This window comes from Rhinolophus hipposideros (genome assembly GCF_964194185.1).
Source record: "Rhinolophus hipposideros genome assembly, chromosome: 18".
NCBI lineage: Eukaryota > Metazoa > Chordata > Mammalia > Chiroptera > Rhinolophidae > Rhinolophus > Rhinolophus hipposideros.
This window is the reverse complement of record NC_138064.1, coordinates 42,125,284-42,151,281: the sequence shown is the minus strand read 5'-3', so window position 1 is coordinate 42,151,281 and position 25,998 is coordinate 42,125,284. Positions and strand designations below refer to the sequence as shown.

The following is a 25,998-nucleotide window of genomic DNA, read 5'->3' as shown; positions in this document are numbered from 1 at the left end:
ACTCATATTAAAGCGGTTATTACATAGAAGCAATTCATATTCCATCTCCAAGCCATCATCCCTTTGAGGATGCAACATCAGTCATTAGCAGAGCCTGAAATAAAGGCTGGCTACATACTATATGACAAGGAAGGGAGGGACGGAGGGAGGGAGAGAGGGAGGAAGGAAGGAAGGAAAAATGAATCCTACACTTTGATTCTTTCTTTAATAATTAAAATAGATTTCATCACTGTTTGATGCATATCTCTTCTAGAATCAGGTTTATTTATTTATGTAAAATAATGTAAAATCATGTTAGAAGACATTTAATTAGGATGTTATGTTGGCATTAACTTTAACAAGACTCTGATAAGAAAATAAATACCAACATAAACATTCAAGGGACTTCAACAGATTAGACAAAAGTCCCAGACAAGTCGAATTTTTAACATGATCAATAAAATAAAATGTAGCAAATAAATCAACTCAATTTATCGACATGGGAATTTTGGGTTGAACTTACTCCATTTGGCTTTTAATCAGAAACATAGATCATGGAATTAGATTAATAAGGGTTTGTAATGATCTGGGTTCTTTTTGCTTGCTTCAGACATTAAGAAAATAGTGCAGCTTGCTTCACAACTCAAGCCTTCTGGGGAATCTGCTTCACTAATCTGAAGAGAATTTAAGGACTTATTGGGACAGATGTTTCTGAAAAAACTAAGACAAGAACCTAAATAAATTTCAAACTAAGGAAAACTTAAAAGTAGAATTTCATAAATAATTGTGGCATTAGTAGCTTTTTATCATTTTACTTTGACATTTAATTTTTCTTGCAAATATGGATATATAAAACAGATGATATCAAGACACATTTCAGCATTGTGCTCACATTGTTTTCTAAATGTGTTTTGAAGATTCTAGTCTGATGTTTATTTTGTTGTGCACTGTCTTGAGTTTTTTCAGACAAGTGCTAGAATTATATTCACAACAATAAAATGAAAAATAGCTCACACTATTACCCTTTCATGATAGTTAACAGATGTACATGTACAAATGTGCTCCATTTAGAGCTAAAACTCACTTCAAATCAATCTTAGATTTATTAAAATAATACTAATAATTATTATTTTAAAAAAATGTATGCAACATTTCTGGATTACCGACTATAAGACAGGAAATGTTCTAAACACTTTATATGTGTTAACTAATTTAATTTCCCCAGTAACTATATGAGGGGGGTACTACTCTGACCTTTATTTTACAGGCCCAAAATGGGAAACACATGCTGTGACTTTGCCAACATCATCCAGCTAGTAAATGACAGAGCTGGGATTCAAATTCAGGCAGAGGCACTCCAGAGTACAATCTTTTAACTATCACACTGTGGGACCTCTTCTATATAACAATGTATTACAGTGGTTATATAACAGTGATTCTACATGTATGCCTTGTCACTATTTAGGAAAATAATAGAGTTGCATATCGAAGTATTTAGGAGTGAAATGTCATATCCTAATTTACCTAAAATATTAAAGCAAATAACAGATGAAGCAATTATGGAAATTCATTATACTCTTCTCTCTACTATATATTGAAAATATGTTTCCTTATAAAAAGTAAAAAGATGTTTAAAAATTACATTATAACATTACACACATTTTAATGTTGTGGCCTCTTTGGAAATAAAATTCAACAACTATTATTTATTTTAATTATATGTAGAATCAGACAGAATTTAATTTGATGGAGTGATATAATAATAAGAGGAAGGAGCAGATGAGAGATGAGTAAACAATGCCCTCTGTCACTCCCCTCTTCTGCAGCCTGCACCTTTACACGAAGAAAAGGAAACAAATGTGTATATTAAAAATTAATTCAAATATACTCCATAGTGGAGTATAATGGCCAGCTTTGCCATTTCTCTCTTGATTCTGTTTCCACCCAATCTTGAAACAAAACCAGTATTTTCATTTCCACCAGTCTTGCATGGGGTTTCCTGTACATTTTGTAAATAGATCACGACTTTAAAAAGTAAACAGGTCTCCACAAATGCTATGCTATATGTAAGTAGTACGGGTACTGAAACACAAAAACCTACCCAATTTAACAAGCATTATCGCAACAATGATTTTAAACCATTAAAGAGAGAAAGTGAATATGATCCCTACCTCAAGTTGCTAAACATTTAATAAACAATATTATTCCTGTTCACAAATATTATAACGTAAGGTATTATACTATTACAGACAGAAATGTGTAATAAGTTGTTTAGAACACCCAGAGGAAGGAAATGCTATTTGCTACTTAGGAAACCAAACTTCCTGAGGAGATGGTGTTTGGATTGTTTTTTGAATACTTAGTAGTTGGATGGAAAAATTGTAGGCTATCACCATCAGGTAATTAGAAGAGAGATTATGTCAACGTTAACACAGTGGACACAGGGTAATCATCTTATATGCCTAGTAAGGCCACGTGCCTTCCACCATTCTCTGAGAACTGGGGCTCACAAATAAAAGCCCAGTTACACTTACATTTTTTTAAGTTTCAAGGGGAAAACTTGTTTAAAAGACACCGGTCATAATTTTTTCATATTACACAATCCTAAGGGACATTAATTCTACCCCTTATTTCAGCCACTGCGTTAGCTAAATCTGTCTCTCACAAAGTATTTATTTTTATACCTGCCAGGTGAATATAAATAGCATTGATCTAAACAGAGTAGCAGAGATAGAAAATGCCCCTAAGGAATTGTTTTATAACAAAGTCCTTGAAAAATATACAGCCTGATAGCTCTCGACAAACTAATTCAGATGCAGCTAATAGGAAGGTTACATTCCAGAGGAAACATTGATCATTTTTAAATACTTTTTGACCTTTAACTCAGGTCATATGTCATCGTTAAAATGAACAAAATCAATAGATTACACGTAAACATATCATTTTTCATATCCAAATCTTAACTTGGTGATATACCAGCATAATATGGATGGAAGAATAATAGAAATCAGGAGATTCCAGATTTAATCCTCAATCCAACATGTGCTAAATTTATGTACTTTTTTGTATAATTTTGTATAATAAGCTATTCTGTCTTCATCTCCAGCTGCTTGTATTCTACACTCCCCACCTCTGCCCTCATCTTTCCTTACATATTGGTGTTTTGAAGATTTTATCCTATACTATCTCAAGGAATTATTTTTACTTTATATTGTGTAAATGTATGAAGTAGGCCAAGTGTAAGACAATAGGGAGTGGTGGAACTGTGGCAAGCTGGAGAATGTATCACATCCAATGTGATACACTGAATCAAATTCATTTGTTTTTAACATTGTATCAGCATACTGAAATTTATCTGTAGTTGAATCTGGCCTTGCTATACATGTAGCTTCACACTTGCAGGGGAAATTTCAGCCACTTGTTTTCAAAGTCCACTCCTAAGCTAAACATAAAACTATTTTAGGCCAAACTGAATAGTCAGCTGCCTACTACAAATCTCTTCTTGGATATTCTTGAGCAAGGTTTTGGTATAAATGTTCTTGACTTTTAAAAATATTTGCCTGAAAGAAACTCTGTAGGTCTTCTCAATCTACAATTACTTATAGATTTCTTTGAAGACATGTTTTCTTTAACTTCGATTATTATCTGTAATTCATATGCTTTGACTTGATCTTTGGTAACACATGACTTATGGTTTACATTTCTGTATTTTGGCCTCCCTATGTGTTACTTTTTCTCCTTTTTTTTTTTTTTTTTTTTACCATTTTGAAATTCTGGGAATATTTCCTACTCCCTCTTTGTCTCATCGATGAATAATTTGCATTGTCAAGGTCTTTCTTTCTTCCAATGGCAATTTAGTTTTAGTGGTTTTGGTTTTGATGATTTTATTTCAGTCAATTTGTCACTGATCTCTGGCTTTTTCTTTACAGACACTAAGCATACATTTAAGGTTGTTTTTCTCTTTCCTGAAGTACATGAAGTGACACTATTTCAGAGGAAAAAGTTCCTCTCTGTCTTTGATACCACAGTATTTCTATTGTACTGAATGGATTCCTTCACTGACTAGTTTCTATTTTATTAGGTGTTTGTTTTGTTTTGTTTTGTTTTTAAAGATTTTATTGGGGAAGGGGAACAGGACTTTATTGGGGAACAGTGTGTACTTCCAGGCCTTTTTTCCAAGTCAAGTTGCTGTCCTTTCAATCTTAGTTGTGGAGGGTGCCGTTCAGCTTCAAGTTGCTATCCTTTCAGTCTTAGTTGTGGAGGGCATAGCTCAGCTCCAGGTCCAGTTGCCATTTTCTAGTTGCAGGGGGCACAGCCCACCATCCCATGTGGGAGTCGAGGAATCGAACTGGCAACCTTGTGGTTGAGAGGATGCGCTCCAACCAACTGGGAGCTCAGCGGCAGCTCAACTCAAGGTGCCGTGTTCAAGGAATTGAACTGGCAACCTTGTGGTTGAGAGCCCACTGGCCCATGTGGGAATCGAACCAGCAGCCTTCGGAGTTAGGAGCATGGAGCTCTAACCGCCTGAGCCACGGGGCCGGCCCCTAGGTTGTTTTTTTTAAACTTCTTATTTCTTTTAAGTGTGTTTTTCCAGGACCCATCAGCTCCAAGTCAGGTAGTTGTTTCAATGTAGTTGTGGAGGGCGCAGCTCACAGTGGCCCATGTGGGGATCGAAAAAGCAACCTTGTTAAAAGCACTGTGCTTTAACCAGCTGAACTAACTGGCTGAACTATTTTATTAGTTTTAAATGAAAAAAAAGACCTATCTAGTCTTTCTTTAGAATTAGGATTATTTAGTCTCAGGGTTGGGAAATAGTCAGATGGTAAAGATTCCTTTCCAAGCATTCTTTTTATTATTATTATTTATTTTTTTTGCTATTGTCAAATTTGTAAATAAGGGGCAGAGAATGGTAAAGATATGGTTTCTGGTCAACCATAGGCATTTGACAGGGGCAGTATTTTCTTTAGGGCGTGTATGTCAATGCCAGTCTTCCAGATTACAGAGACTCTCATGGGTCTGGCTTGAGATTGGGGGCTGGGGCACAAAAGGACCTTTTTAAAAATGAGCCAAAGTATGGAGAACAGAAATGGATGGTGTATAATTATGACTTTGATATTTTATACTATTTCATATTTGTGTAAAATGAAACTTCTACTTTAACTTAAAATTCATTGAATTACTGGGGGAAAAAAAAATCTTTTTGAGTGATTACAGTGTGCTAGTTTCCATAAAAGCTATGTCAGGTGCTGTGAGTACAAAAGAACTGCCCTCCAGGAACTCTAGAAGGGACCCAAGGAAATAATTTGTAGAGATTGGTTGTGCCTCCAAGAAGAATACACTGCCATTTCATTACAAAAGTCATGTTGGCTTAGAAAGCAAAAAAACAAAAAAACAGTAAAGTTTCTTCAGGGTTTTAAGTATAAAACCAAGGTAATAATAACTGATTTGAAAATCTTGACAATGGAATAAGAACTATGAATATAATGTTTAGGAATGTTTATAGATTAATAATGTATATTACTAAATCTATATAAAAATTTAGACACATAAGAGAACATTCCAATAGCTCTTAAATACATATCTAAAGATAATGTATAAATGTGTATGATAGTAATGGAGATAGAAAGAAAATACTGATGTAAGGGGGTTGCAAAATAGAGAAAATGACCACTAGTCCAGTAGGAACAGTCATAGATAAACAAATTATCTGCTAATGCAGAACTGAGGAAAGAGTTAAAAATGGTAACCATAGACTCGGCATTTACAGTATTTTTGTCTTCTTCAAGAGGCATAATATTTAAAATAGAAACTTTCTTGAGATCTCAGATATTTATATCACCATTCAAACATATGAGGACAAATTTATTAACAGTGTTGATTCAATATTTAGTTCTTTGTTCATTAGCTATCAGATGAGATGATAAAGGCACATTACATAATCTCCATTCATCAGTTTTTAATCATGGAATTGACATTGTGGAATTTGAGAAAATATACAACTAAACTGTGATACAGAAAAGTCACAACAAAGAACAGTGATGGTAAGCCAATTCACATCAGAAAAACAACATGCATTGTGATTTGTGAACATTTGATATATAAAACATGAAACACTACATGTATAAAGTTGAGAGTATAGCAGCCAATTAAATACAACTATATTGCAAAGCTCTGGGTAAGGGTGAGTATATTTCATCACCTATAGAAGTCCAACTTCATCAGATAAGTAGCAATCTCCAAAAAATGTGTAACCACTGAAAACCCTAAAGTAGAATATCAAAGTGCCACATTTAGTCATGTTTTAACTTTCTTTCACTGTAAAACAGTAAATATTTCTATTGCAGAAAACAATATGATTGTAATGATCAAAACACATGCTGTAAGGAAAGACTAAAAAAATACTCCATACAGCACATAATTTTATAATCATTTTAAAAGATAACATTTTTCTGTTACAAGTTGAAGAATTTGATTATATTCAAATGATAGAAATCACTCAGATATGTGGGTACAGTTGGGGCATTAACTTTCATATGTCAAGAAGAGCAATATGAAGGTATTTGCAGAAACGATCTCCCAATTCGTATTCCCACTATTCTCTCTTTAGTAAAGAACCTTGTATTTTCATTTGAGTACATGCCTATCGGGGTGAAGAGGAAGACAAAATTAGATTCCACATCCTATTGCAACCAGGCAAGACGAGTCACTATGCTGTGGACCATGGGTGCAGACAGAAGTACTTTCCAGAACATGCCCTTACAGGCAAATGGCAAGCCCTCCATTGCCATTTGAAACTTCCTTCCTGTTATCTAGCATGCAACAATCATTGTGGATATTGGAGCACCCATCTTGCACCACAACATGCAACAACTATATTGAGGAGAGCAGAAAACCTGAGAGAACCACACTGGGGCCTGGATGATTGACAGCTACCATCTTAGACCTTGTCCCCAGAATGACACACAAGAGGAATAAACTTGTGTCCTGTTTTTACCACTTTTACTTTAGGTCTCTCTGAAACAGTCAAACCAATATACAAATCATAAAACATGGCTCATTTTTATTCAATGTCTAAAGGCTCACAAGAGCAATAGTATTACTGTATCTTTGACTTTCTCCAATACAAAATTTTAACGAAGTATAAAACAAATTATCTTACAGGTTTTCGTTTTGTTTTGTTTTTTAAAAATTCTCAAAAATTTTACATGAAATAGTCTGATTCTAGAAAACTTGACTACTTAGCAGGATTCCAAGAATATGCAGAACTGGAATGAAACTCATGGATCACCTAGTCAACCATAGCGTGTCTTAGATAAGAGAAAAACAGTTTGAATTTAAATAAGTTTTAATGCCCTATCCGCAACTACAATTTTAGGACTTAAGGTGGGGCATGAATCGAAGTCTCTAATTCCTAGTCAAATGCCCTTTCCAGTACACAATACTCTTTCTCAATTATTCTGATACTGTTATTATTTACATATAAAAATGGAAATAATTTAACTAAATGATGACCATCATTTTTAAGTTTTAAATTTAAAAGTTACTATTTTGCTCTTTATAGGATTTTTATTTAATTTGCTAGAACTCAACTCAGGGCCTAACAGAGAGAATGCATGCTCTTTACAGGCATAATTATCACCCACAGTAACACTAGACTTTTTTGGATGGGAGAAGGCAAAAAACAGGGCAAATTCAAGTTCACTTATATTAATTCATTTCTGTACTACAGAGTTTTTTATTTGAGTATATGAATAAATGTCTGTGTAGGCAAATCATGTAACCATAATATTGAATATAACTCAAGTGTTACAAGTACATAACCCGTGTGTACTTTTCCACTTAAAATGGACATACTTGTACAAGCTAACTTTGCACTATAATGATTGAGAGTGAGGTGGTACTTACTAAAAACTCATATTTACATTAGGGTATATAATTGTAAAAATCTTAAAGAATACTGGCTATTTCTATGAAAAATAAACACGGCACCTTGAGCTGAGCTGCTGCTGATCTTCCAGATGACTCAGTTGGTAGGAGAGCAGGCTCTCAACCACAAGGTTGCCGGTTCGACTCCCGCAAGGGATGGTGGGCTGTGCCCCCTGCAACTAGCAATGGCAAAGGGACCTGGAGCTGAGTTGCACCCTCCACAACTAAGACTGAAAGGACAACAACTTGAAGCTGAACGGCACCCTCCACAACTAAGATTGAAAGGACAGCAACTTGACTTGGAAAAAAGGCATGGAAGTACACACTGCTCCCCAATAAAGTCCTGCTCCCCTTCCCCAATGAAATCTAGAAAAAAAAAGAAAAGCCATTTGAATATGTAGATGAGAGGCAGTCATTTTAAAGGGCATAGTAAGCACCTACTATGCTTCAGAGATTGAACAGGCAGGGCCGGTTATTGTATGGCTTCTAGGGCATGATTCATATCGTAGCAGAAATGAGTGCTTCCCCCTGGTGTGTGCTTTAGGCCAGATCAGACACGCCTAGTGACCCTGGTGGTAGAAGCCAGGATACAGAGATGGATGGGATCCCATCTCTGTCTTCAACGACACTGACAGAGTGCTGAAGTCAGTGCATGGGCTGAGGTCTGGACATGATAGAGAGGGAGTTCAGATCCAGGGAAACACAGGGCATTTCTACTTAGGAAGATGCCAGTAATAAGTGGTGAACACACAATGTGATATACAGATGATGTATGACAGAACTGTACACCTTAAATCTATGTAACTTTGCTAACAACTGTCACCCCAATAAACTTTAATTAAAACCAAGATGTTAAAAATTACAGAAACACTAAAATTCATCATCGTCTTGTGGTGTCTAGCTAGTATTCTTCTTATGCTATGAAACATTTTCTGGAATACTAACCCTACTAGGTCAGCTTGTTCTGTGAAAGCAATCATCCTAAGATAATGAACTTGGAATTTATGTCGAACATTTAATACTCACATCCAGATCATCTTTAGCATTGTAGTAGACAACTTCATTGCTCTATAAAAAGAGAAAAGAAGAATGCTTTATCGATTTAAGGAAAAACATAAAAACATACTAAATGAAACATGAATACATTTTATTCATATTTTAAATAATAAACCCCTCATAACATTTCATTTCTTACACACTATATTCCACAAAGATCCACAAAGATTAGCCAACATTTTGCAAGAACATATTAAAACACTATATGAGTAATATTTGAAAAGCACAACTTGCATTGAGAAAAAAGATCTCAGTATAAATCTGAGAACAATTTGTCAAGAAAAAAATTTAAAAATTCATAAAGCTAATAAATTATACACACACACACCTCTAAACCATGAAATGATAAACAAGATATTCAAGAAAAATATAAGATAAATGGCTTGTTAATATTTTCTGAAATGACGACTTTAAAAAATATATATTGTTGTTGAAAACTATTCTTAAAGAAAGCTATATCTGTATAAATATTGGCGTAAATTTCTTCATGAGATTTAGATAAGGAATCAAGAATAACTAAACGTAAATAGCAAAAAAAGTCAGATAATCCAACACAGGAATATTCTCATGTTTTATTAAAGTGGTGAATGAGTGTTGGCTCTTCAAGAATAAATGTACAAGGACATTTTTGCTAGCCATCAATGTTGCCGAAATATGTCATAAATACACATTATGGACATAAATTGTGCTACAGAGGGAAAATGGAATGGAAAGATTGAATAAAATGATTTTCAAGGAATTTGAAATTCATTTTCTTTGTGTCTTTGAGGATAGATCTATGCAATGTAAAAATATTCCACTTATACTGATTGCTTTTTCCTTTCTTCTCCTGAAGTGATTGAAAATATAGTTCAACTTCCGTACGTCTTCAATAGTAACATGAACACTACATAAAAAAATGTGTTTTCTGTGTCTCTTAATTATTTACAAATATGGATATTCTAAAATTGTATTAAAAGAAAACACAATACACCAAAAAAGTAAGTAAATAAAGGAAATTACTTAGGAAAAATAGACTTGATTAATGCTTCTTAAAGTATACCCCCCCCCAAAAAAAAAAAAAGAATCACTATTCTTCAAGATGTAATAATCATGGGCCAAACATAGGTCATGACTTCAGAATAAACCATAAAGTTAAAATTGTCTATTTTCGGCAGGATTTCCCAGAGCCTCAGTGTATGAATGTGTATTATAAATCTCCACAAGGAATATATTTCTTGTTTTGTTTCCCAGATTTATGTGCCACAGAACCTGCCTCCCTTTTTGATTTGAGAAACGTACTGTGAGACTGAAGATCTACAAAACATAGGTTTCTCTGAAGACCAAGTAACCAAACTAGAAACTGTATAGATAAATATAAGAACATACGATTCATAACACTGAATGAAACCCATGAGTTTGAATTTATTTCATATAGAGTCAATAAAAGTTTTTAAATTACAATTTCATGATTTTTAAAAGAACGAAGTAGTTAGAGAATTGTAACACACTTATAAGTTTTAATTCCTGAAACATTTCTTATAGTATTAGTTTTGCAACAAAGTTAAAATACAAAATCAAAACTCGTCATATCCACAAAGCAAGATAGTCTTTTGAATCCACCTGAGACCCAAATCTAATTACTAGTTTATTGACCCCTCATGAAACCCTGTAATTTATACTTAGCGACAATTTTCAATTTAGAATGTGGATTCCACCAACAGTTAAAACATTGGATACGTTTATCTTCATTTTAGACTTTATTTCTGCTAACTGCTTGCTTATTCGTATTTATAGAATTGAAATGTGTTGAAAACAAGATGAAACTACATTAAATTTCTAGTGGTTCAGCATCATCATTTTTAACAATCATTAAATACCATTAAATACAGGTATTTAATGTGCCAAGGGAGACACAAAGTAAGGTAAACATATCTACCCCTATACTTTAGGTAAAATAATAAATACAGATCAATTATATAAAACCACTCAAGTATCTAGGATGACACTTGGTGCATAGTGATCAAGCTAATGGGCTTAACTGATTAACTGATGGGCTTTAACTGATTAGTCAACTTTTTTCCTATGTGTCACATATGGTCACATACAACAAATGAAGATTATTTATTAAAGCTAAGATTAAGAGCAACACATACAATTCTAGAAGAGGGTAAAGTATGATAAAGAAATGCTAGTTACAACTCAAGCTAAGTACTTTGATTCTATTAAGATAAACTGTGCTGAAAATTTAAATTAAAATGGAAATTCTGTTTAAGAATTTCAAAATGTTTTCCCTTTGTTATTGTACTATATTTTATACAAAACCCTATTATTTATCTCTTATTTTAGAATCTATATTGCTTCTAAAACTGTATTGAAAATGTATCTGCAGGGTTTATTTAAATTTTGTACATAGGCATATGACTTTCTGGACTTTGAAACACATATAATTACAAAAACTAGCATTTTTCTTTTAAGTAAACTGAAAAAAAAAACATTAGTCATAAAATAATGCTGCATGTCAAACATCCATACTCCTTTTAACTGGGTATTTTATATTTCTACTTTTAAAAAGCTCTTTTTATTTATATACAATGTTCATTTCTTACACGATCAAAATATAAATGCAAAGGAAAACCAAAGTGTGACTTTTTGTAGAAAACCAACAAAACTATGAAGCATTTAATCAAATACTTGTGCTTAGACAGGACGTCATATTTTAATAAGAAAATAGACCTTTAATAAGAAAATAGACCAGTAATGTACAACTGATTACATTCATCGCCCTCCAGCAAAATTTCTTCCCCAATAAATGTGATGTTGCTTTTGGCTTAGGAACATCTTTTAATCTCATTTTTATAATTACTCTTTCTTTTCTCAAATCTCAAAATTTGCATTGGTAGCATGTACATTTGATTATTCCCTAATTTTACCTAACAGAAAAGCTCAATTGATCAATTTTAGTAAGAATAAATCTACGTAAGTCATCAGGATTTGAGGAAACTATACATTAGCTCTGCTATATAAGAATACACATTAAGACGTATGTAGCTTTGTTAAACTACATCAATCTAAAATCAAATGACTTAATTCACTGAATCACCAAAATATATCCAAAACCAATCTTAGTGGGATTGGGATAAAACAAGTTTCCAGAATAAAGAACAATTCACACTGAATCAGCTCAACTTCTGTGTTCTGATGTTTCTATAGGGATGAATTTTGGTTAAAATAAATTCTGTGCTAAAAGAAAATTAGGAGATAGATTGTATAAAGACAGTTAAATGGCCTGAAGTGGGTAGAAGTGAAGAAGTGAAGGTTCCAGCTAAATTCCTTCTCCCTTTTCCCTGTGGAGATTTTGGGGTCTTATGACCAACAGAGGGAGACAGACCCCACTCATTCTACAACAGTTTGGGCGACTTCAGTCTGTGCTAAGTGTTGGAGAAACAAAGATGAAGACTATCTACACCCTGACCATAGGAAGCAAGTTCTCACCTCCCAATTCACATGTGGCAAGAACTTGAACAGATCCAATCAGCTAAACATGAAGAATTTCTCTTATTATCCTTGAACGGCATGCGCACATGAATGACAGCTGTTCCAGGTTGCAAAATAGGTGAAAAGTGAGCAATTTTGATAATTGTGAAATTCTCCCTTTTTTGATTAGTTTAAGCACGGTGTTTGCAAATGTGTATGTGTGTTTCTTAATCATTTACCTATTCTATTACTCAAAATTCCCCCAGTTTCTCCTCCAGAAAGTATATAGTCATACCAGTATCTTTTAATACTTTGAAACTATGGTGTAAACTAATTAACACAGGTACATATTATAGAATGGAGTTATCTTATTTATCATTCTTCTGGCTAAATGTTTTTATGCAAATTATCAAACAACATTATCTTGGAAAGTCTTTTGCACTCAAATACAGAGGTTTTCAGTGGATTTCAGTACATTATGTGCCATACGCTAGGAGAAAGCCAGTAACAGCCTCAAACTAGATTCACAGATTAGTTAAACCTTTAGAGAGCTATCTGTCATAATTTAAGCACCACCAGATGACAAGAACAAATTGTTTCATTTCTGATTTTAACCAAGTAGTTTAGTTATTTATTATCTCCTTCAAACAAATTTACTCAAATAGTGCATGCTAACATAATACTGCTGCTTACTGAAATTCAAAACATCCCCTAGCAAGTTCAGAGATAAATTACTTTAGTTTCTCAGCGCATACTGGGAGTCAAAAATTAAATCAGGGTAAAATAGACTATTCCATCTTAAAAATGTATACTGTGAGTGACAGTCCCTTGAATGCCACTTTCCTATAAAAGTTGGCCTCTGATAAATAGTTGATGTTAAAAATTTGAAGCACAAGTTCAGAACTTCCTCATGGAAATACGATGTTGCCAGGGAAAAGATTTAAATATGGGAACTGAAAATTAGGATTTTATAGCCAACATCTGAAATATATGATACATTCAAAATTCAAATAGAGATTAACTTCCCCGTCCAACTTATTAATTCTCTATTCTTGGCTGTACCCTTGGCTCTCCATGATGATCTACAGCCTGACAAATTTCAGGCAACTGTATTGTCTGCTGAAGATTTGTTTTGAATTTCATTCTTATTGTCATTTTTATCGATATTTAGTATCAAATATGAAGTCAATAGGATGAACATTAAGGACGCTGTTCATTATAAATGAGTTGTGTGGATGATTCCTGCCAAGAAAGGTCCCTGTTGTCTGGCTCAAGTCATGTGTAACTCAAATTGTGAGATGAATATACCTTTGTAGTAATTTAACCTGTAACCATACACATCAGTGATAATGACTGTGCCCAAGTCAGCCATGGTACCTGGGATGAGACAACCAGCACTATGTGAGAAAAAGTACTTTGGAACATGTGTGTGTGGTTGTGTGTGTGTGTGTGTGTGTGTGTGTTTGTGGTTTTGTGTGTGTGTGTGTGTGTGTGTGTGTGCTTGTGTGTGGGTGCATGTGCATGCAGGGGGAGAGGGGGAGGAGAACGTGAATGTGAGCACATGTTTCCAAAGTAAACTAAAAGTAGCTGAAGTAGTAAATTAATGACAGTGGTCCTTGGAAAACTGTATTTGTATGTCATTATATTTGTGTGAGATTGGAATGTATGAGCCAATTATTTATGAAGATAAAAAGATAAAGATGGGCACAAGTCCCTCAGGAGATCAATGTTACCAGACTGTTGGACTAAGGACATGTGATAACCCACATTCATATTATGTGACAGATAATAAATGAGAAAACTGATAGGAAGTGTTTAGCACAGTGCCTGGCATATACTGTTGTTTCCCTGAAAAATAAAACCTAACCGGAAAATAAGCCGTAGCGTGATTTTTCAGGATGCCATCCCCTGAACATAAGCCCTAATGTGTCTTTTGGAGAAAAAAATCAATATAAGACCTGGTATTATTTTCGGGGAAACATAGTAGTACATATGTTATCAACTATTATTTCATATATTGAAAAAGAAAAATCAGGAATGTCCATAGAATTTATTAATTAGCTTTATCTAGTACTTACATATGAATTGAAGTAAATTATTACAACTTTATTTTTTTAGATCAATTAGTATGCTGTGAGTCTACTTGATTCATTTAAAATCATTTCTTCAAAGAGTCTAGGTAGCAGAGTGGAAAAGAAATGGAATTACTAGTTGCTGTCATTAATTTTAATCAGACAAATTAGATGAGGTAATTTATAAGAAAGTCTAATAAAAATGGTAATGAAAAGATGGTTCTATATGCTTCCTGTCCATTAATAGTGCTGCTGTGCTCCAAACTTCTCTGAGATTCTAAGCACAACTTTCCTGTCCCACCTCTTCTTAACCATCAGTCCTCTTTCACTCCTGCCTAGAAAATCCCCAACCTTGTATTAAACCAAATTTGGTATCAATCCCAACACCCAAACTGTGGAATCTTAATAGAGAAAATTACACAAGTAACCCTCATACAGAGTAAATAGTAGATCTCACATTTTAAAAACTATAGTAAATGTGGATTTGCTTTGTTGGGTAAATTTTCTTCTGTTCAGAAATCTACTGTCATTGGAAAACTCTTCAACTCATGTGATTCTATTTGGCTGGCAAATCATACAATCCCATTTCTCTGACCACAGAAATTAACAGGTGCCTAAATCTATTCAATACTAGTATCTCATTTCCCTATTCCTTTTCCAGAAATATTCAATTTTCCTGGAGTAGTTATGGTAGTGAGAGCTGAGCGGCTTAAATCCTGAATCCTGACGTGCCCGAGGCTACCTGCATTTGCTGATTTCTTAGTTATAGGACCAATAATGTATTATTTTTTCTTAAGCTATTTAGAATGTGGTTTCTAACTTTTACAACTGATAGTACTAATCTAAATACCACAGTCTCTACAATGTTTCTCTCATTTCCTGTTATTAACAGTCAATAGTACTTGAACTTTATTTCTGTTGGTAGTATTATGAGAACGTACATATTCTAGAATTCTTTCTCCTGTCTTCTCGATATTTCATACATCCTTCAAGTTCCCATTCCTTCATCATCCCTTCCCTCCACCCTGTGTCCATCTTTTCTTTAATCACATTCAGGTGGTTTGGAAAAAAAGATTTGTGGAATAAAAATCTATATGTGTTCTGGCATGAAACTTCTTTTTTTTTGGTTCAAATTTTAAAATTCTAGCAGACTAAAAATAAACCAAATCAAAGAAGCCACAAGATCAAAATTATCTTAGTTCATATGTAAAAAAAAACATTTTAATATTTTTCTAATACTTCTTTAATGAACTAAAGGTCAAAAATCCCTTAGTGCCAACTTAATATTTTGTGAATAGTATAGTATTGGCAAGTAAGTATGTTTTAAAAAATGATTTCTATTAATTTCTTTATATCAATTCCTCACTAGACTTCAGAAATTAGTTGCATAATAAAAAATGCAATAACTGTATAAATTTTGATTATATGCTTGAATATCAGTTTCTATTAAATAAAATGAAAGTGAAATACTATTGCTAAAATATTCAATTATCTATGGATTATAATGGGAAAATGCATATCTATTTCTTCTCTGAACTCCCAGAATTCATTCATAAGAATGCATATATATTGAGCTTTATACACAATGCCAAGCTCTGTGCTAGAAATTTAAATACATGTGCTTTTTTGAGAACTTGATTGTTAAAAATAAACAGTGGATAAGGTATTATCGATCTCAATTTTGCATATTTGAAAGCTAAGACTTTAATAGTTAAGCTGAGTCTAACACAGGTCGTATCTCTATTCAAGTACTTGTCTGTCCCATGTAGATACTGCTGTTATGAATGCAGGAATGATCTACTTCTTGGAGACTGTAAATTCCTTATATATTCTACACAGTTCACCTAAGAATAAAGGGGATGTCTAATAATCATTGAGACATATTTATTCATTTTATCTGTTTTAAAATTTAACTTAATACTGAATTATTTAGCACACTGGGAGAACAAAACCGGAACATAATTCTGGCCTTTTTTAAGCTTACTTCTGTTACTGTTAGCAGACACCATTTTACATTCATTCATCAGGTAACTGCCAATTATATACTTGTAATAGTACCAGTTGTTGTTTTTTTTGTTTTGTTTTTTTCTTCAAGTTGCCATTATGGTAAATTGAAATATTACTTAAAAACTGGCACTCCCAGCACATTAACCAATCAATAGTCAAAGCCATGTAAGAGAAGTGGTCGCAGGAAATGATGACAGACCCAGGTGTCTTTACTATGTTTAATTACCTAACTGCAAAAATTCTCAAGTACTCCAGACCTACGCTATATACTATAGGGCTGTACAGACTATTGGAAATACTATCACACTAGGTTGGTGCAAAAGTAATTAAGGTTTTTGCGATTATTTTTAACCTTTTAAACAGGAATTACTTTTGCACTGATGAAATAAAAATGTGCAATATGCACTAAAGGAAATGTTCATTACTTCTACATAAAATAAATAAATTTGAAAAGAGAGAAAAAATTAAGTTATTTTCATTTAAGTAGAGACAACATTCTATAATGAGTATATTCAAGAATAGCACAGAGTCTATGTTGTATGAACTGCTATTGAATGGACAGAGAAATGAACAAATAAATATCATAGGCCTACAAGGAACTAGTGCAAATTCTGGAATAAAAATAACAAAACACACACCATGCATCAGAGTAGACAAAAAAGTATATAGCTTTTAAAAAGCTTCAAATAACTTAAACTATAGACCACTTTCACACTTAGGAGAAATCAAGGAGGAATTCCAAGTGAAGTGTGATTTCAGAGATTCTTGGTTCTTGGAACTTCAAAAAAGATCAATTCCTATTAATCATTAACAACTATACTAATTTATTTCTTGATCTGATAAACTTTAATAAATTCTGCCTATGAGATTTTTTTGAGTGCTCCAAATAATATTGATGAATATATTATTTAAACTGTAAGGGGGAAGCAAAAGTAGAATATGAGAAGATAAATATGTTATTATCTTTAGCCATCAAATCTCCCAGGAAATGGAGTCTAGAAATGAACATCTATAATGTCCTTGGGAACGTGCTGTAATCTCCTTTTAATGTGTAACCCCAATGAAATTTTGCGTATAATCATTTAAAACATTAAAATTTAAACCCCCGAAATATTTCACTTTCTTTGCTTCTTCCTGTTGACTTAGACAACCCACAGACTTTTTTGACTTGTGGTCAAAGTTAACAGCTTATTATTAGCATCATTAACACTTACTGCTAATACAATGTCTTAGCATTTGAAGCTTGTTAATTCGTCCAAGGTAATGTTAGCATTGCCTTTCCAAATTAATCATTATCAACTTCAAAAAATTATCAGATTAAAACAAAATATAAAAAGGTACACTATGTTCAATGAATGACTACGTGTAAACTAATCTGGCCAAAATCAGCTTCAAAGAACATTAAGTTGGTCATCACTACACAATTTAATTCACAGTGGATTTAAGGGGCTAAGTAGGATGGAAAAGAAGAAAAAGACATTTATTATGTATCCATTAAGGGATAGGCATTTACATATACTATGTCATTTAAAAATTACAGAATTCCTTGGATATGCAACAGCTATTAATTTTTTTGAAAATATTAAATTGATAAAAATTTTATTAAGCTTGTATCACAGCATTGCATTACTTATTGGATTTCCTACACCTTTCTCCCCTCCATCACAACTCCTTACCACTGAGATAATGGGTTTCAGCACTCTACATAAAAATGGATACCAGCTAATACAAATACGTCATCGTTTAGTCGGTATATTGTATTTGGTTTAAGTCCCTATCAGGCAATAGTCTTAAACGTCAGGCTTTTAAAGTAGAAAGATATTTATAAATTTCAAAAATGGATACATTTATATATATAAACAAAGCTATAAGTCTAAACAATGAGCCCAATACAGGTAGAAAGAACTCAGGATGCAGAATAAGGAACATTCCTTCTCATTAGGAAAAGGACTGGTGAGAATTTCCTGAGTTGGGTTGGAAGAGCAAAAGAAAAGCTAAAGGGCAAAGCTAAGAATGAAATATACGTGTAAGATCTGGCTCCCCTTAAAGACAGAAAAAACAGTGGAAGAGAAAAAAAGATGCGTTTGGAAGAAATACTAGAGAAGAGTAGAATGTGCCACACTTCCTATGGGACTCTGGAATAAGGCCTTTCCACACTTCATGTGTATCCAGGAAGCTTTTCTAGGTGTGCAGATCTTTCCCAGCTTTCCCACATCAAGTTAAAGTAAGCGCCTTATAGCACCTTCTGACATTTTCTTCCTCTCTACATCAGGGAGAAACAGTAGCTACCTCACTGATTTGCTGTACGGAATGATGAATGAAAGCCCGATCCAGAGGTCCACTACACCCCTCTCGGCAGCCCTTACCACACCACACTACGTTTACACGTCTGAGTCCTGTGTGGGGAGATAAGTTCTCAATCATCTTTGTGCTCAATGCCTGGCCCACTGAGGAGCCAGGCATTGAAGGAGGCCCATCAAAAGTTGGGTGTCAATTATTACTAAACAAGACTGCCTCCCGCACAAAGTTGTTGAAGACACGATTAAGTATCTTTCGCCTCTACAGACAAGGTCTTTAAGAACAAGTTGTTAGCCCTGCCTTAGCTTTGGTTCCCCAGAAGCAGTCACCTTGATTAGGATTTGAGCACAGATAATGTATTTGCAAGATGATCCCAGGAAATACCCATAGGATAGTGAAGAAGTGAAATATGGAGGTGAAGTGAAATATGGATTCGAAATAAGGTGTGTTAAACAGTATGGTGTGCTGGGAAACTGGAATGTCACTTCAAACTATACACCTAAAAAGTGAGAAGAGAAGTATTTACCCATGCCAGTCGTCACTGGTTGACAGGGCTCACTTCTGCATATTCCTGCCACCAGATGTGCAGGGAGCCCTCAAGTACAGATGTGCAGGTACTTGGTGTAGGAAGCCATAGAACATGAGTATGTGCTGAGATGTGAGCAGGGAACCAACATCTACTACAGGTACATAGTGAGTGTTGTAGAAATATTTACTGAGCACATGGCCAAATCAACAAAAGACTTGAAGCACCGACAAGTTAGCATTGAGATTTTCTTAGGCTTTGCTTCCTCGCCCGTAAAACGATAAGCGAATTGACAGATACGGTCTCTAGAAATCTTTGCACCTATATAGTTTTATGTTTCCACCGAGTAATTGCTTTGCTTTAGATCACACAAGAAGACCTAGTAGCTGTGTTCTTTTTTTTTTTTTTTAGTGAGTCTTTGATTATTTTTCTTCTCTTCTCATGTGAATACCCAATAGAACTTAAAGAGACATCTCTCAATTCTGAAAAGCAAAGGGAAAGCTTTCTCTCTCTTTTTTTATTTGAAATCTCTGACATATTTCTATGGAAACATGTAAAAATGTAAGAACTTCTACATCATTAATTTTCTTTATGCTTTGAAAGGTCAAGTCAAAGTATATTCATTTATCCCTGAAAAATAATAACTGTGTTTCTGAGGACAGATTTGTTGAGACAGAAACATCCTCACACTAGATTACATCAGCCCCTTTATTCTTACCAAATACAATCCGGCAATCTCTCCAGTATGGCATAAATTAACCATTCTAGATCAACTTCTGCTGCCTCTCATTAATATAATGAACTGCCTTTCATTTGTATTTAACTAAAGTAGAAATCACAGTGTTTTTGTTTTTTTTTTCCAGGGGGGCAGAATACAGTTAAAATTTGTTCTATAAAAACTTATCTCTATAAAAATAATTTTGCTAACAATACAAAGAAATGAAGGCTACTTCAGAAGAAAATAAATAGAATAATTTCTGACATTTTAGAAGTATGCCATTCTATGTGGATAATATAGTTTTGGAAATAAACAGTAATTCCTAGTAGCCTGCACTTCATTAGCCTAGTTTTAGGAATTATATTTAATTAAGTTATATTTCAAAGAGCTTTTTAATTTTAAAAAGTTCACGGATTCAGATGTAACTGGTCTCTAATTAAAACATGCATAATTGTTAAAGTGTTAATGTATGAAAGCCACAATCCAAAGGACTTTCAATATAGTCCTAGTTAATTTGCATCTTGTATTTTAGCTCTTGTCCAAAGTTCTTAAAAGGAGGGACAAGGAAAGGGAACTCTTGGACCATGCTTCATTACTCAGGCATACTTTCATAAAGCATTTGTTTTAATTTTCATAATGTGTATATTTTTTAAGAAAAATATAATCTTTTTCTTGAAAGAATTAAATAAAACCTTTATGTTTTTCAAAATAGTACAAAGTTGTACCAAGCAGATACAAAACACAATGAATGACTAATTAAAATATCTGAATTCTATTTGTTGGTCCAATTCTTGGCTTGTGTCAGCAAACAAATAAATTGATCTATCCAAAGTTGTTTTGTCTTTTCATGTATCAGCTGGGCAGAGAACTCCAACTTCAAATTTTAAAGACATATGTATATATCTTTAATATTATTATCTGGCATACAAATTATTTTAAGACTGTATTTTATACAATTATAACCAAGGTTATTATTTAATATATAATTATTTAAGTACCCTGAATATTTGTTTCAGCACTATAATTATACAAATAGCATAAAAGAAAGTTGAAACATCAAATAAAATTTTCCTAAAATTAAAAAAACAAAAAACAAAACATAGGTATTCATCTTGGACAAGTATAAATAATAAAATTTAGATAGATTTTAAACAAGAAATTGAGATGAAAGGAAGACTAGCTGATCAGCTAAAGGACTTGCCTAAATTATTTTAATCATAAGGGGCTGGTGTCACTTCAGTGGAGAGGCAAAATATTACAGAAGCCCAGCCAATTATAGAGTTGTCTACATTTTAACCTATGCTTCCAAATGTGTTCCTGAACAAAGGAACACATCAACATATTCCCTTTTTTGATCATATTGACTTATTTCCTAGTGCATGAGAAACTCAGTATGAAAAATATTTTATATTGACAGAATCAAGAAATTTCAAAGTCAATATCCAGGTGAGAAGCATGAAGAGAATGTATTAGCAGCTAATTAACCTTTACAGACACAATTTCCTCTCTAGAAAATTAAAAGGCTGTGTTCTTTCCTCCATTCCGTTATGTATTTTGGTCACTTTCATGGATTATTTGTTAGTAAAAATATAGCAGCTTTAGAAACACCCAAGAGAGCAAGTAAAATGAAGGCAAATCAAGTAAAATGACCATCTAAATATTAGTAAACTAAAAAAATGACCATCTAAATTTAGTAAACTATATTTACTGAAAGTATATATTTCAAATTATATATTGACAGAGTACAAGATAAACCTAAAAATGATTAATCAAAGCTGAAAAATATTATTATACATAATGTCCTGTCCAATCACCATCGAGCAAATGATAAAAAAAGAGTTATGTGACTGGCCTAGTATTGTTTAGAAATTTCTTAGAGATTGCTCAAAAAAATAAGAAAAGAAAGAAATCAGATCTTAATAGATATAGGAAGGTGACAAAATAATTTTCATGTAAGAGCTTTAGAAAATATTAATTATCATATAGTATTGCCAGATAAAATAGAGGATGCCCAATTAATTTTGAATTTCAGATAATGAAAAATTTTAGTAGAAGTATGTTCCAAACTTATATAAAAGATACAATTTGTTATCTGAAATTCAAATGTAACTGGGCATCCTTTATTTTTATGTGTTAAATCTGGCAACACTAATTGCTAAGATACTATAATATCATTTAAATCTATTTTATATAATTTCAAGCAAGTTTAAAATTATTGTTGCAGGAAATATGCTTTTTGAGGATGGAGGATGCTGTATCATTAAACACTAGCTTTGAAATTAAACCTGAAACAATGATCTTGAAGAAGTGAATCAAAATTACAAATCGGTCCAGTCTTAAAGAAAACCACCAGAAAGGCCAAGGAGTATTTGTTTTGCCAAGTTGGAATGAATCTTCAGTCAAATGCATTGTATGCTTCAATGGCATTGCCAATTCTATATATAATAATCATCTGACATTGTTCACTCAATGCTCATTTTTAAAATACACATCATCAAAATGGTTGCATTGACAGCTTAGCAGCAGTTTATTATTTTGGATGGTTTGAGAAAACTCTTAAGAGAGAAGCATGGCTGCCATATTGACTATCCCACAGATCACTTTCATTGATTTTCATGACCTGACCATCCAGGTAGTTACACACTTACATTCAAAATGTTTATTATCTGAACCTTCCAAACTCACACACTTGGCCACATGGGACAACATTCTCAGATAGAGGCAATCCCTGATGTCAAAGGTACACAAAAAGTTAAGTGTTTTAAGTGATATCCAAACCACGCTCTTCCTCATGCCACCAGTTATTTGTTGAAGATTAGATGATGTGGAGACTAACTTCCTCAGAAATTTATGAAAGGGATTCAGGTCTACCCACAATAAAACTTCTGAGCTGTGATAATTTTTAAACTATAAGCAAACTAGTCATGTATAAACAAAACAAACTAAGCTGAAGAAATGTGTGATAAATTACACATAATTTATAAAATAAATATGAATCTGTTTTTTAGATTTTATTTCCTGTGAGGTTAGTCATTAAAGATGTAAATTCAAATTTCTATAAATATAACACAATTGCTCAATTGCAAATCATTTTGCTATTTTTTCCAAATTAATTAAATTGATTCATTTAATTAAGTGACCCCAGTTAAATGACTCTCAGATCTATAGTTGTATCTAAAACTGACAACTTATGTAAAAGAGTATAATAGATCATTGGATTTCTACATGTATAAATTTATTTGTGACAAACATCAGTTTTACACATTTCAACGCCTTAACATTTTAACCACAGCTTTCATTGATGTTTTTATGACCACCTATTGATATTTAATTGACCAATCATTATGTATAATTGAATTGTGTATAAAGATATCACAAAGATGTATTTGAAAAGCTCTGATGGAGATCGTTCAACATTCCTCTCTCCATGCACCAACCCCCAATAAGCATCATTGTTCTAAGATATATGATTCCATTCTTAGAGGAAACTACAAAATGCCTATCGAACAGGTCACTTGAAAGAAATGTATCAGAAATAAAATAAAAACAATAAAAATTTTTTTTCAGGAGGAAAAATAACTGTTATAAAACCTGTAATTCTCTAATTAAGCATTATATTTACCCATGAGCTTCTTGACAGACTGAGTGACAAGGAAATCATGATCAGTAGCATTATTCTCCTTGTCTAATGAAAAGAATAAATGAGAAGCTTCTTCCTGTAACCAAAGCCTAAATGCATTGTCTTCAAATGTCTTTTCTCAGTGAACACAAAAAGATTCTTCAAATAGTCTCTCTCTGTCTCTCTCTCTTTCTCTCTCTTTGTGTGTGTGTGTGTATGTGTGTGTGCACGTGTTCCTGCGTATAGGAGTTGTGATCAAGCAATACGGTGAATGTTTAAATTAAAAAAAAATTACAGAAAAAGACACATTGCCATTAACACCCCCTCAAAATACTCCCCCAAGCTAAAAACACACTTATGCCATTGTTCTTGCCACTTTCTGAAGCAGTTCTGGAAGTCTTCTTTAGTGAGTGTCTTTAGTTGTGCTCTCCTGGCTGACTCGATGTCCTGAATCATTTTGACTTTGGGGAAGAGCTAGAAGTCCCACAGTGCCAGATCCAGTGAATAAGGTGGATGAGGACACACAGTGATGTTTTTATTTGACAGAAATTGCCCGGTTACCAGAAGAGCTATGTAACACGGAGCATTGTCATGATGGAGGATATTTACTACATACTTTAAAACCTTCTCTCAACCATAGCTCACACCCGACTGACTTCACCAAACAAATTGAAATTTGTCACACACTGTTAACTAAGGTTCGACATGCTGCTTCCCATATTGAAGATCCCTGCCTCTCCATTGGATGGCACTGGACAGCACCATTCACCGTATTTTGTGGTCACAATGGAAAGGCTCCATGTCACACATCATTTCTGGTACAGAAATTTCTGTCAAATAAAAACGTTATGGTGTGTCCACATCCATCTTATTCACTGGATCTGGCACCATGCGACTTCTGGCTCTTCCCCAAAGTCAAAATGATTCAGGACATCATGGCAGCCATGACAGAATAGCTAAAGATGCTCACAAAAGAGGACTTTCAGAACTGCTTCAGAAAGTGGCAAAAATGATGGGCAAAGCGTGTTTGAAGTGAGGGGGAGTAATTTGAGGGAGAATTAATGGCAATGTGGCTTTTACATAAAACATATATGCATGCTCACATAAGTACTGGTAAAAAAAAGGGCACTGAACTTAAGGAGGTATAAAATATGATTCAAAAAAATGAATGCTGGTAGATCTTTGTAGAGCCATCTTTTATTAAACAAAACATAAACAAATAATAATAATGTGTCCATTTATTAGATAATGTGCTATGGAAACATATACTATCTCATGCAATGCTCACTTTAAATATTAAGGAGACGTACATTATTACAATTTACTGGTAATGAATCAGAGGTTCAAGAAGTTATGCTAATTCCTCAAAGTTACATAGTGAGCAGCAAAATGGAATTTGAATCTAAGTCTAACACCAAAGCTCACATAATTTCCTCTAGAGCAAAAGAACATCTTTTTTTCATTTACTAACATAATGCTAGTATGCTATATATGTTTAAATTGTGAATGTTCAATAAATATAATGATAAACAAAGGAAACATCCTTAGTATAGGAATAGTATGGAAATACTAAATCCTAAATTAAATCTTAATTTCTGACTAACAATGATCCCTCCTGTGAGGTTCTGAAATGGTATTTTTTTATCATTAGCAAAAGGAAATCAAAGTTAGCAGTTTTTCCAAATTGGTCTCTGTGCTTTTTCAAATCCCCGACTGAGTATTGCCAGCAAGCCCAAGTATAATACAGATAATATAAAGAGAAAAATGACAATCCAAGAGTGAAAACGTACAGAAGACAAGGTTTCATCAGCATGAAGAAAGGGTATAACAAATGCTGTCTTCATTAATGTATATTTCACTAGAGGGCAGCCAAGACAGACAACTAAAAGTTGAGAAGTACAGTCAAATACATTATTAGCAAAATATTATTATTTCTGGATGGAAATATATTCAGCATGGTTTATTTGCTTAGATATTGTCAATGTTAATAGCATTAGGTATTTTATTTGCCCCTCAACCAATTCTTAGAACATTCAATTTACTAAAAAAAAGGAGGGGGAGTAGAATTGCAAGTGAATTTGTGTATCATTAAAAACATGGTGTGAATTTATAAGATTTAAAATATTAATTGTATCCCAAAATGTAATCACAAAATGCCTGTCATGATTTAAAAAAATAATAATTTCACACAAAATATGTTGGCACGCTATGCACTCAAGTGTCCACACTTTTGCTTTAATTCAATAAACATTTCTTTTAAATTTAGGGACAATCAGTGCAAATAATGCCAATTTAATTACTTGTTTTGTTGACTTCTATTTACTTTTGGTATCAGGTATCC

The 25,998-nt window shown here is 33.3% G+C and overlaps 1 protein-coding gene across 5 annotated transcripts in view; it reads right to left on the bottom strand.

Annotated features, from left to right (window-relative positions):
* The window catches only part of CACNA2D1 (calcium voltage-gated channel auxiliary subunit alpha2delta 1), a 469,014-nt gene that overhangs the window by 172,618 nt on the left and 270,398 nt on the right, over positions 1–25,998 (bottom strand). For all 5 annotated transcript variants that reach the window (XM_081079528.1, XM_081079529.1, XM_081079531.1 and 2 more), the window contains exon 5: positions 8,932–8,973. In XM_081079528.1, the coding sequence (XP_080935654.1) occupies positions 8,932–8,973 (42 nt within the window). The remainder of the gene's footprint in view (positions 1–8,931; positions 8,974–25,998) is intronic.